Consider the following 12,160-nt stretch of genomic DNA (forward strand, 5'->3'; position numbering starts at 1 on the left):
CAAAGCAAGGGACATGTGTCCCATGTCCCCACACCCCCTCCTCGTGTCCCTGCCATGCCCATTTTTGTCCCTGCCATGCCCTTTTTTGTCCCCATTATGTCCCAGAGCACTTCAGTCATGTCCCTTGCCGTCCTTTTTGTGTCCCACCCAGTCCTGGTTGTGTCCCAGCTTGTCACCACCGTGACCCAAGGTGTCCCCACCCCAGGAGGTGGCTCTGGGTGATGGGAACTCGTGTGCTCTGACCGTGTGGCTCTCACCACGTGTCTCACTGTCTGTGGTGACACTTGTGGTGACAGTGTTTGGTGATGCCAGCCAGGAATGGTGTCCCAGGTAACTGCCATGCCCTGCAGTCTCAGGTCCCCTCATCCTCATGGGGTACAGAGGGCACGTGGTGTCCCCAAGGGTCACCAGGAGCCCCTGCTGTACCACCAATGTCCCTGGGATGTCCCTGGGACGTCCCCATGTCCTGCCAGCAACACCTCACCCTGGTGTCTGAACGGGCTCTTTATTCGGGCATGGAGCAGGGGGCTCCAGCCACGGCACTGCCCGGCTCCTCCCTGCCCGCCCGCCGGTGCCACCGTCCAGCAGGCACTGCCCGCCCGGACCCTCCCTCCCCTCCTGGGAACGCCGGCTCGGCGAGCTGGGCACTGCAGCGCTCCACTGCCCATGGGGACCCCCGAGCCCCGCACACCCCCTGGGGCTCAACCCCGCGCGTCCGGTCCCGGTGGGAGGGGCTGGCCAAGGAGGACCCACCGGGGTGCCCATCCCTTGAGCCGGGTCCCCGCACTGCCCTTCATGGAGCCACGACCGCCACCACCGAGGTGACACATGGCCAAGTCCTTCCTGGAGACGCCGCTCCATCAAGTCCCTGCTGCCGGGCTTGTCCCCGCGTGTGTCCCCAGGGTTTATCCGTCCGGGAAGATGTATCCATAGTGGTTGAGGATGTGCTCCACCACCTGGTTCTGGAAGACCATGTGCATGGCCATGCTGGCCTCCTCGCTGGCCGGCCGCAGCAGCGTGGGGCCGAAGACGATGGCCACGCTCTGCACCGACATGCGGTTCTCCTCCTTGTGCTCCACCACCCTGTGGGGACAGGGCATGTGTCACCGGCATGGCCCTGACCCCGGGACCTGTCCCCAGAGTCGTGTTCTGCCTTCCTGCACCAGGCAGGGTTTGGGGAACAAGGGGGGGTCACCTGCAGAGGTGGCGGAAAAGGACCTTCATGGTGTCATGGTGGGCGGGTGGCAGGGACAGCACCAGGTCCCGGATGCAGCGGCCCCGCAGGGACGGGTCCTGTATCTCTGCCAGGGAGGGAGGGCACGGTGGGGGCTGGCTCCAGTGGCCACAGCATCCCTGTCCCCACCTCCATCCCCATCCTCATCCCATCTCCATCACCACCCCGTCCCAGTTCTTTCTCCATTCCCATCCCATTTCAATCTCATTCTTGTCCCCAACCCCATCCTTATACCCTTCCCCATCCCATCGCCATTCCATCCCAGTTCCCATCCTTGTCTCCATCCCATCCCATTACAACCCCATCCTTGTCCCCACCCCATCCCACCCCATCCCACCCATCCCACCCCATCCACCCATCCCACCCCATCCCATCCCATCCATCCCATCCCATCCCATCCCATCCCATCCCATCCCATCCCGTCCCCTGTCCCTCACTGATGGCAGCGATGAACTTGTCGAAGTGGCTGAAGGGGATGAGTGGCTCTGGCAGCTCCCGCAGGAAGAGCTTCAGTGCCCCGGTGACAACGTGGATGTCCTCCCAGCGCCCGTCATCCAGGTCCAGCTGCTCGTCTGGGGGTGGGGCAGCACCTCAGCTGTGTCCAGAGCCCCCGGGGATGGGTGGAGGTCCCCGGCTGCCCCCTCCCCAACCACAGCCCTGTCCCTCTGCCCCTCGAGGGGGGTTATACCCCATTGTCCCCCACTGTCACCGCAGGTGACCGTACCGTGCTCCACCTTGTAGCGCAGTTTCTGGATGGTGGCCAGGTTACCACTGACCCGGTACAGCCCGTCAATGTCCAGACCTGGGCAGATGGAGATGGGGGAAAGCTCCTAGTTAAACAACCCACCCTGGGATGGGACATTAGACACTCTTGAGGGAACTCCAGGTCCCCATGTGTCCCTGCTGTCCCCTGCAGGATGCCCACAGCCAGGTGGTACACAGTGACAGCACCCAGTACAGCAGCCAGCACCAGGATTCCAAGGAAAGCCCGAGCATCCCATGTAGGCTGTCCCCAGAGCTGTCCCCGTGCTGGTGCCCCAGGCTGTCCCTGTCCCCAGGGTGGTACCTCTCCTCTCCACGGTCTGGATGCACTGCAGGACGAAGTGCGGCACCGTCCCCCGCTCCCGCTCACACAGCGCCAGCAGTGAGCAGCCAAAAACCTGGTCTGGGAACACAGCGGGGACATGAGCACGGCCAGGGGACACCAGGAGGGTGGCTAGTGCAGGATAGGGTTGGGGAGAGAGGGTTCTGTTCCCATAGGAGTGTGCCATCGGGGTGGCTGGAGGTGATGGGACACGCCCGAACCCACCACCAAGATGTTGGGTCAGGGCTGGGCTTGGTCACTCAGCCTGGTGTCCCAACTCCATCCCCCTGGCTGTCCCCACCCACCCTCCAGCCAGAAGACATCCAGAGGGACTCAGCCCCATTCCAGCACCCACCCCTGATGTGCCCTATCCTGATACCCCATCCCAGCGCTCACTCTGGCTTTACCCTCATCTCAGCACGTATCCTTGATCCAGCCCCATCCCAGCACCCCATCCTGATCCAGTCTCATCCCAGCAATCCCCTTGATGTATCCCCATCCTGACACCCACGCCCGATCCACCCCCATCCCAGCCCCTCATCCCAGCATCCCTCGGCCCAGCGCCCCCCACACCCACCCTTGATGTAGCCCCTCTCCCGCAGGGATTGCAGCGTCGGCCGCCTCTGCAGGAATTTGCGGAGTTTGTTCCGGACTCTGCTGGTGTCACTCTCGGCACTGCCCGTCACCTGCCCGGCGGCTGGCGGGGACATGGCACAGGTCAGCACCATCCCGAGGGACCGACCGGGGCTCCCGGCTTGTCCCGCCCCGGGGACCCCGCAGGGTGGGCGGTTCTGCCGGGCCCCCGGGCCCGCCCCGGGTGCCGCTGCTCACCTGCCCTCCTCTCCTCGCCGCCCCCCAGCTTCTCCCGGGAGCCGAATTCAGCCCGAATTTCGGCATCCTCCTCTCCGAGGATGTAGGAGCCCTAAGGAAGGGGCACCGTGAGACGCCGGGGCCCGTCCCCGGGGTGGCCGCGGGGCGGGGGGCCCTGCTCACCCTCCGGCCGATGCTGTCGGCGATGGCCCGGTGCCAGGCGGTGATGATCTGTTCCGAGTCGTGCTGGATGAGGAATTCCGAGCCCTCCCGCGTCCTCAGCTGCCGGAGCAACAGGCAAAGGTCAGGGAAAGGGCACGGGGCTGCCGCAACCACGCGGATTTGGGAACCAGGATGTGGCTGAGCCCGACGCCAACTCCGGTGACACCAAACGGTGCCGGGGAGCTGGAACGGCTGGAAACCTCATTCCTGTGCAAAGCCCGAGTGGAAAAACTCCTCTGGGGGCCAGGATGTCCCTTGGTAACCTCTCGGTGCCCATCAGGACGGGACAGTGGCCGGCAGTGCAGTGTGTCCTGTGCTCCCACCCCGGTGTCCCCACATCCCCGGTGTCCCCAGTTCCATCCCCTGCACCCCTGCTGGGATGAGCCGGGCAGGTGTGGCATTGCCCTGTGGTGTGACCAGGTTCCCTCCTGCTGTCACCTGCTCACCTCCAGGACATTCTTCTTGCTGGACTTGTCCCTGCCGGCCCAGGTGAGGGTGGCCCCGCGCAACTCCACCGTGTGCTCGGGGGTGGTCAGGGTGCTGGGGTGCCTCTGTGGGGACAAGGGGATGAGGGTGGCACCTGCCCAGAGGGGACAGGGACACCAGGATCCTGCTGGGGGGTGTGGGCTGCCCTCCTCCAGAAAGGCAAGATTGCCAGATGTCCTCCATGGGACCCCTCTGTCCCCTCCTGTGGTCTCTCAGGACTAGGACGTGGGGCTGCGTGGTGGGGTGAGTGTCACGGCCACCAGCTTGGGGACAGCCAGACCCTAGGCCTGCCATCACCTCAAGGGACATTCCCAGCCTTTCCCAGGGACCCCGGGGGGCTCCAGCTTTGGGGTCCCTCTCAGTGACACTGCGGGAAGGGAGAGAGTGGTTGCCCCCAAGGAGGGGATTTTGCAGGGGGAGAGCATCAGACCCACTGGTTCTCCTCGTGCCCTGGGTTTCAGGGTACTTTGGCCACGGCCCCCTCCCCCAAGAGCCTCTGCACCCCCAGACAGAGCCCTGGACCCCCGAGGTGAGGCCAGCACTGCGTCTCCCCCAGCTGTGGGTCCCCTGTCTCCCCCCTCTCTGCTGTCACCGCAGGGTGTTGCAAGACCCACGACAACTTCTGCATCCGGTGGCTGCTGGGCACTGGAGGGGGAACTGGGCCCGGGGGGGGACTGGGGCTGGCACTGCTTCCTCCTGCTGGCTCCCACCAGCTCCAGGTGCCCCACAACTGGCACCCCTGTGGGGAGAGCGTGTGTGTGTGTGTGCGGGGGGGCGAGGGGACATGTCCCAGTGCCAGGGGTCCCTGTGCATGGCACCTGCCCCGGCCTGGGGGTCCTGGTCCCATCCTTCAAGTGCTGATCCCCTCACAGTGCCAGGGGTCCTGTTTCATGGGTGCTGGCCCTGTGCCCTGGATGTTGGCCTCATCCTATGGGTGCTGGTTCCATCCCGCAGGCTTCGACCCCATCCTGTGGATCCTTGCCCTGTCCTACAGATGTTGGTCCTATCCTGTGGATGCCGGCTGCATTCTGTGGGTGCTGGCCATGGTCCCCCTCCCCTAAGAGCCCCTGCACTCCCTAGACAGAGCCCTGAACCCCCACCCCAGAGGTGAGGCCAGTGCCATGTTCCCCATGGGTGCCTGTCCCTGTCCTACAAGTGTTGGCCACATCCTGTGAGTCCTTGCCCAGTCCCAGGGGTTCTGTCCCAGTCCCATAGGTTCTGTCCCAGTCCCATGGGTTCTGGCCCTGTCCCATGGGTTCTGTCCCAGTCCCATGGGTTCTCGTCCCACCCCACAGGAGCTGCCCTGCCCCGAGGCCATTGGGGCTCTCACCAAGGCGCTGGCAGCTGAGTGCTTGGAATCCTTGAAGAAGGTGAGGATTCCCCCTTCCAGCACTGTCCAGGAGGAGCTCCAGTTCTTCCTGGGGAGCAGAGCAGGGGTCATACAGTGGGATAGCACAGCCCCTCCACCCTGCTGGACTCCTGTCGCCAGTTGCAGGGGACACCGGGATGTTCTTACCGGAGCCGCTTCCCTCTGTCCAGCGTCTTGGTCCGGTTGAGCACCCCAGCTTTTTCGAGGCTTTTAAACTGGAAAGTAAAGGTGGGGGTGTCAAATTTGCCCCCTGCTCTCCCCGGTGCCAGGGTGGGGGCAGGCTGGGTGCCCCTCGCTGCGTGCTCACCTTCTCCTCCTTGGTGCCCGCTGCCGGTGACCCGGTGCCGTGCCAGGCCAAGAGCCCGCTGTCCTGGCTGGAGCCGCTGCTGGCCCGCTCATGGCGGCCGCCCGATGGCACCTGGGCAGGGAGGGGTCAGGTGAGGCCCAAGGTGCCCCTGCCAGGAGGGGGCTGTGCTGTGCACCCACGGCACCCCAGAGCCCCTGCAGCCCCTGCTCCGGGGGCTTGTGAGGACGTTTATCCCTGGCAGTTACCCCTGTCTGCATCTTTGGCCCTGTCCCCATCCCCATTGCTGTCCCTGTCCTTGTCCATAACCCATCCCTGTCCCTATCCCAGTTCCTATCCCTGTGCTCATTCCTCTTCCATTCCCTGTCCCTTTCCCTGTCCCCATGCCCATCCTCAGTCCTGTCCCAATCCCTGTTCCCATCCCTTCCCATCCCTATCCCGTACCGTGTCAGGGGCGAAGTGCTCGGGGTAGAACACGATTCCCTCGGGGTGGCTGTGCCCATACCAGCCTGGAGGTGAGCCCAGCTCCTCAGGGCACCTCGGGGACAGGCAGAGAGAGGCCCCCTGATCATAGGAGCCCACGGGCGAATAGTCTTCCTCGGGATAACACTCCAGCTCATCTGGAGACAGGTCGGGATAATCCGTTTCTGGAGTGGGTGGCTGGAGAGAAGAGACTGGTCAAGATCTTGTGCCCTACCAAGAGACCTGCATCCCTGTGTGGCTTGCCCAGGTGGGGGCTGCCCCATCTCCATCATCTCCATCTCCATTCCCATCTCCATCTCAATCCTTGTCTCCATCTCCATTCCCATTCCTGTTTCTATCTCCATCTCAATCCCAGTATCCATTCCCATCTCCATCTGCACCTTCATCTCCATTCCCATCCCTGTCTCCCATCTCCAGCTTCATCCCTGTCTCCATCTCCATCCCATCCCATCCATGTTTCCATCTCCATTCCCCTCTCTTTTTACATCCCTGGATCTGTTCCCATCTCAATCTTCTTCTGTCTTCATCTCCATTCCCATCTCCATTCCCATCTCCATTCCCATCTCCACCTTTGTCTCCATCTTCATCTCCATTGCATCTCCCATCCTTTCTCAATCTTCATCTCTGCCTCCATTTTCATCCCACCCCGTTTCCATCTGCATTCTCATCCCTTCCTACACCCCTGTATCCATACCCTTGTCCATCTTCATCTGTCTTCATCTCCTTTCCCATCTGTCTCCGTTTCCATCTCCATCTCAGTCTCCATTTCCACTGCATCTCCCATCCCTTTCTCAATCCCGATCTCTGCCTCTGTCTCCATTTTCATCCCATCCCTTTTTCATCTCCATTCCCATCCCCGTCTCCCCCCATCCCAAGCCCATCCCCGCGCCTCGCTGGGTGCTCACCCTCTGCTCCATGGGGCCGTACCGCGTCCCCCCAGGGTGCATCTCCCGGGGGCTGCCCGTGTCTCCCGCAGTGGGGGGGTCCCACGACGTCTCACCTGTCACCGAATTATAGAAAAAAGTCTGTCCGCTTCCTTGGTCCACGTGCTGTTCCCACTCGGGAAGCTCCGGGCTGTGTGCGAGTGAGGAGGCGGGAGAGGCGGCGGGACTCACTCCATCGGCCGCCTGCCCAAAGGGACAATCCCACGTGGTCTCGCCCGTCACCGGGTTATAATAAAACAAATGTCCACTGTCCGTGTCCGTGTGGGTTTCCCAGTCCGACACGGAGCCGCCGGGCTCCTCTGGGGCCGAGCTGGCGGCTGCGGCCTCTTCCCGCAGCTCCTGGATGTTGAGGTAGATGGGATCGGGTGTCTCCTCTGACTCCTTGCGTGCCTGGGGGGACACGGATGTGTCACTACGGCAGCTGGGACGGCGTTCCTGGGATGTCCCCACTGTGGTGTCAGGGTGGCAGCTGGGTGAGGGGCTGAGGAGCCGGATCCTGCCCTGGCTGCTGGGTCACCCCCCTGCCCGGGCCCCCCAGAGCATGGGGCAGGAGGTGCTGACGATGGGGTGTAGGTGGCTAGGAGGTGGAGAGGGGCACCCACAGCACCCAGAGTGGGGCAGGGAGCACCCACTGGCCATGGAGAGACATCGGTGTCCCCAGTGCCAGCACCTGTGTCACTGCTGTCCGTGTCACCTGCTGCTGGCAGCACCCTCACAGCCAGCACCACGTCACTGGCACCTGCATCACCCACTGCGGGCAGCACCTGCAGCAGCACCCGCACCGCCGGTGCCCGTGTCACTGCATCATCAGCACCTGCAGCAGCAGCACCCACATCATCAGCACTGCCATCACTGGTACCCATGTCACCCACATCATCAACAGCCGTGTCATGGGTACCCACTCATGCACCACCTGCACCATCCACAGCCACATCACTGGTACCTGCATCACCTGCTGTGTGCAGCACCCACATCATTGGCACCCAAACCATGAACACCCACAACCTCTGCACTGATATCTGCGGCCCCAAAACCTCCAGCCTGATTGTCCCCTGCACCCCCAGACTCTGCTCCCACCTCCCCAGCACAAGCACCCCAAAACTCACACTCATCTCACCCACGCTTGCACCCCAGCACCCTCAACACCAGCCCCCCAGGACACCTCCTGCCCCCACATCACCGATACCAGCACCCACATTACCTGCATCCTCATCACCTGTGCCCTGGGACACTTCCAGCACCCACAGCCCCGGCCTCCCCCTCAGAGCCGGATGCTGAACCAGACAGTCTCACCACTGTATCCCAAAATAACATCCCCAGCACCAGCCTGGCTGACTCCCCACTGTGGGGCTGCTTGGGGCGGGGGATGTGTCCCCTGGGACCAGGAGGGTGCTGCCAGCAGGGAACCCCCTCCTGGCACCCTTTGATCTCCCCAGTTTTACAGCCTGAGTCTCTCACTAATGGCTGTGGGGACAAAGGTCCCAGCTCCAGCCCTGCCCATCACCCTGAAGGAGGTGACAGCGGGTGCAGTGTCCTTGGGGACACCCTGGATCAGAGGGGGACAGCAGCTCGATGAAACCCCCTCATCCTCCCCCCATCACCCACGACCCCCCCATGGTGAGCAGGGCCAGAAGCCACTGGGGGGGGGGTCACCCTCCTCCTGGGGATGAGGGACATGGGGGTGGCAATGGGGGATCCCTGGCACGGAGCCCCCCCAGCACCTCTCTCTTCCCCATGGGTGCATCCCTGGGGTGGTTCTCATCCCTGGGGGGGCCGGGTACCCCTCCCTGCTTTGGGATGGGCATGGTGACACCCGCCGGTGCCCATAAACCCCCAGGGAAACCCAAGGGGAAGCATGGGGAGGGCTGACCCCAAAACACCCCCCTGTCCCCCGGCTGGGTGCACCCTCGGGTGCTGCCTACCTTCCCCAAGTGCAGCAGCTGCAGCACCCTGCTCCGGGCCCGCTGCGGACCCCCCGGCGCCCGGTCACCCATCGCGGTGACACTGGGGCAGCACTGGGGGCACCGGGGTGGGGACAGCCGTGGGGACACCGAGAGGCTCCGGTAACACCGCTGGCGCCCTGAGCCGGGCCCTGCACCCGCCGCTTCCTGCCGGGTTTGGGGAGCGGAAGAGACGCCCAGGGCGGAATTGGCTTCTCTGGGGGTTGTTGTCACCCGTCCCCCACAACCTTCCACTCGCCATCCCCTCCGGCAAAGCCAAGGCCAAGCAAGCAGGAATTGCACTGGGATGATCCCCGAAAATTTTGGGTGCCCCGTCTGGTGTCACATTGCTCCACCGAAGGCTGATCTGGGGCTGCTGTGTCCCCACAACACCGGGATCGTTCCATCCCATCCCATCCCGGCGGGTGCACATGGTGGCAGGATCATGGTCCTGCCATGCCCGATGCCGGATGGTTTTGGCACCGGTTGGATTTGGGCAGGGAAGGGGAATGCCCCCGTGGTGGCACTCGGGCTGGGGACTATGCTGGCTCACCCCCAGAGGGGGGTCGGAGGCTTTGGGTGTGCAAAGGGCACAGCTGGGGGCACAAGGTGTAAAATGGGGTAAAAATTGGGTGGGAAATGGGGGGAAATGGGGTGAAAACGGGGTGTAAAACATAGCCCCCCACCACCAACACCCCATTTCCTCCAGCAACTCCCCCAGGTGGCACAATCCCTCCAGCCCCCCTAGAAGTGGAGGACACTCAGACTTGGGGTGCTCCAGGTGCTTGGGGTTACTCCAAAGTGAGGTGCTCGGGGACAAGTGAGGAGGGGACAAGGTCGTGGGACCCACCCCTGTGCCGTCACTGTCTCACCCCGTGTACCTCAGCCCGTGTTGGCGGCAGGTGAGCAGCCGGGGGGGAGCCCCACCCTCGGGTGACCCCGGGGGAGGGGCAGCCCAGGGGGCTCTGGGCAGGGCCCTTTGCTACTTACTGGTGTGGGGTGAGCGTGGCTTTGGGGTGTCGGGGCGCTGGCCTGTGCCGGGGTGCACCCAGCACCCACCTCGGTCCCTGGGTGCTGCGCCCAGGTGAGGCACCCGCCCCGGCAGGGAGGAGCTGCCGCGCTTCCCTGTTAACCCCTTTCTGCCTCCTCTGATCCCGGAACGCTCCGGGAACCTGAGGGGGACACCCCAAAGCCCCTCTGGGTGGCACCGAGTCCCCCCCTGTCCCGGGGACCACGGGGCTCTGGGGCTGGGAGAGCCCAGGGGTGCCCATGAGGGGGGAACTGAGGCACGGGGCAGGGGGCTGAGGGTGAAGAGTGTGCGGGGGGGCCCCAGTGCAGGCGGTCACTCACAGCCCCGAGACGGTCAATTCTGGTAAACCCGTACGGGGGGGTCACATGCAGGTTTGTCCCACGGGGTCAGCTCGGTGGGGGGACTTGGGGGATCCCAGCGGTGGCTGCGGTGCCAGGGTGTCACCTCACCCTGTGCTGGAGGTCTCAGTGGGGGAACACGGCCACTGAATCAGCCGAGGGGCTCAGGCTCAACACCCCTACCCGCTACCTCCCCCCCCCCCCCAGCGCAGCTTCTGGGGACAGCAGTGGGGATGTCACCGTACCTGAGCCGCGGGGCCGGCCCCCGGCCGCCTCCTGGCCACGTCCCTGTCCTTGCCGGAGGCGCAGAGGGTCTCGGAGCGGCTCTTCCCGAGCGGGCGAGCGTGTCCTGGGGGGTCCCCCCGTGCCCCCATGGCAGTGGCACCGCGTGGTGCTGGTGTCACCCGCGCCAGGTCATCCAGGGACTGCGAAGGTCTCACAGGCTCAGCGGGGTGCGGGGTCAGCCCCGGGAGGACCCGAAAAGAGCTGAGTGATGGCGGTGAGTCCCTCCTGGGCACCGAGTCCCTCCTGGGCACCGAGTCCCTCTGAAACACCGAGTCCCTCCTGGGCACCGAGTCCCTCTGGAGCATCGAGTCCCTGCGGGGCACCGGGCACCCTCCTGCCGGCTCGCCCGGCTCGGCGGCGCCGATGAACCGATACTCGTAGGCTGGCGGGGGCTGAGGGACGAGCGTGGCTGGCTCTGTCGCAGCATGTCCTGGTGGCGAGGGGTCAAGCGGGGCTGGGGCGGCGATGGGTGGCAGCTCCTTGACGTACTGGGCCGGGATGTAGAAGGGTCGGGCGTCCCCGCTCCTGCGGACGTGCCACCAGTGCGGGTTGGTGCGTTTGAGCAGGACATAGCGCTCGTTGGGTTTGATGGACACCAAGGTGCCGTCCTTGGCGCGGTACTCGAAGCCGTACTCCACCAGCACCAGCGCCTCCTCCGCCGGCCCCGCCGCCTCCATGGCCTCCCGGCGCCTCCGCCTGCGGGACACGGGGCAGGGAAAAGGTGACGGCAGCGCCCAACCCGTCCTGGGGCGAGGACCCCCCAGCTCAGCTCCCTCGGGGTCCCCGCTGAGCTCCAGCCCTGTGCGGCAGCTCCGCAAACCGCCCGAACCTGCTGGAACAGCCCTGGGGTCACCGCCACCATCCTTACCACCATGCCCGAGACCCCAAAGCCGCTGAGCCCCAAGCTGCTGAGCCCCCGAAGCCCCCGGGCCCCCGGGCCCCGCTCTCACCTGCGGCCGGCGCTGGGGCGGGTGCGCGCCCGCGGGTGCCGCTCGTGCCCGCGCCGGGCTGGTCCCGACTCGCCCGGTTTCCGCCGCCGCCTCGACGAGAGACGGGGCCGGGCTCCGCGGCGGGGTGGGTGCCCGGCCCCCGGCTGCAGCACGGGGTTGTGGGGCGCGTTTCCTCCCCTCGGCGGGCGGGAAGGGACGCTGGCGGAGGGGACCCGCTGCCGCCCGACGAGGAAACGGCTCCTCGGGAGGTTCCTGCCGCAGGAAGGGCCCAGCCCCGCGGCTCAGCCGGGATCTGCGCTGCTCCCGGATCTGGCACGGCCTCCCTGGGCAGTGGGATGGGGACCCGATTAGGGGGGCCCCATGGGAGCTGTTCTGTCCCGGGTTTTGTCCCCACACACCCCAGGGAGTTCTGCTGTGTTGGTGGGCACACCCGAAGTCCTCCTGGCACATGGGCGCAGGGAAAATAACGATGGGAGAGGCTGACACCAGTGGGGAGCAGACGGGAAGGAAAATGGGGAAGGGTCCCCCAACCAGTTTCCCAAGCAAAACCCTGGAGGATGGGCAGGGAGGATGGAAGACAGAGGACAAGGGACAGGCAGCATACCCATTCCCTACCCTCTTCCCACAGAGACACCGTGTCAGGTTCAACCTGTGATTTGGTCCCACTGCAGAGAAGCAAAC

The 12,160-nt window shown here is 64.8% G+C and overlaps 1 protein-coding gene across 1 annotated transcript; it reads right to left on the minus strand.

Moving 5' to 3' along the window:
• Positions 1-627: 627 nt before the first annotated feature.
• On the minus strand, positions 628-11,944 carry LOC104698546 (rho GTPase-activating protein 27). The gene is given in 17 exon segments (XM_039565865.1): positions 628-1,083; positions 1,196-1,301; positions 1,672-1,806; positions 1,959-2,036; positions 2,301-2,399; positions 2,896-3,015; positions 3,150-3,240; positions 3,312-3,410; positions 3,797-3,901; positions 5,167-5,254; positions 5,353-5,420; positions 5,513-5,623; positions 5,954-6,169; positions 6,898-7,326; positions 10,490-11,225; positions 11,480-11,514; positions 11,516-11,944. Coding segments are annotated over 17 exon segments (3,108 nt in total). The 5' UTR covers positions 11,930-11,944; the 3' UTR covers positions 628-905.
• Positions 11,945-12,160: the final 216 nt, after the last annotated feature.

This window comes from Corvus cornix, chromosome 27, assembly GCF_000738735.6.
Source record: "Corvus cornix cornix isolate S_Up_H32 chromosome 27, ASM73873v5, whole genome shotgun sequence".
Lineage (NCBI taxonomy): Eukaryota > Metazoa > Chordata > Aves > Passeriformes > Corvidae > Corvus > Corvus cornix.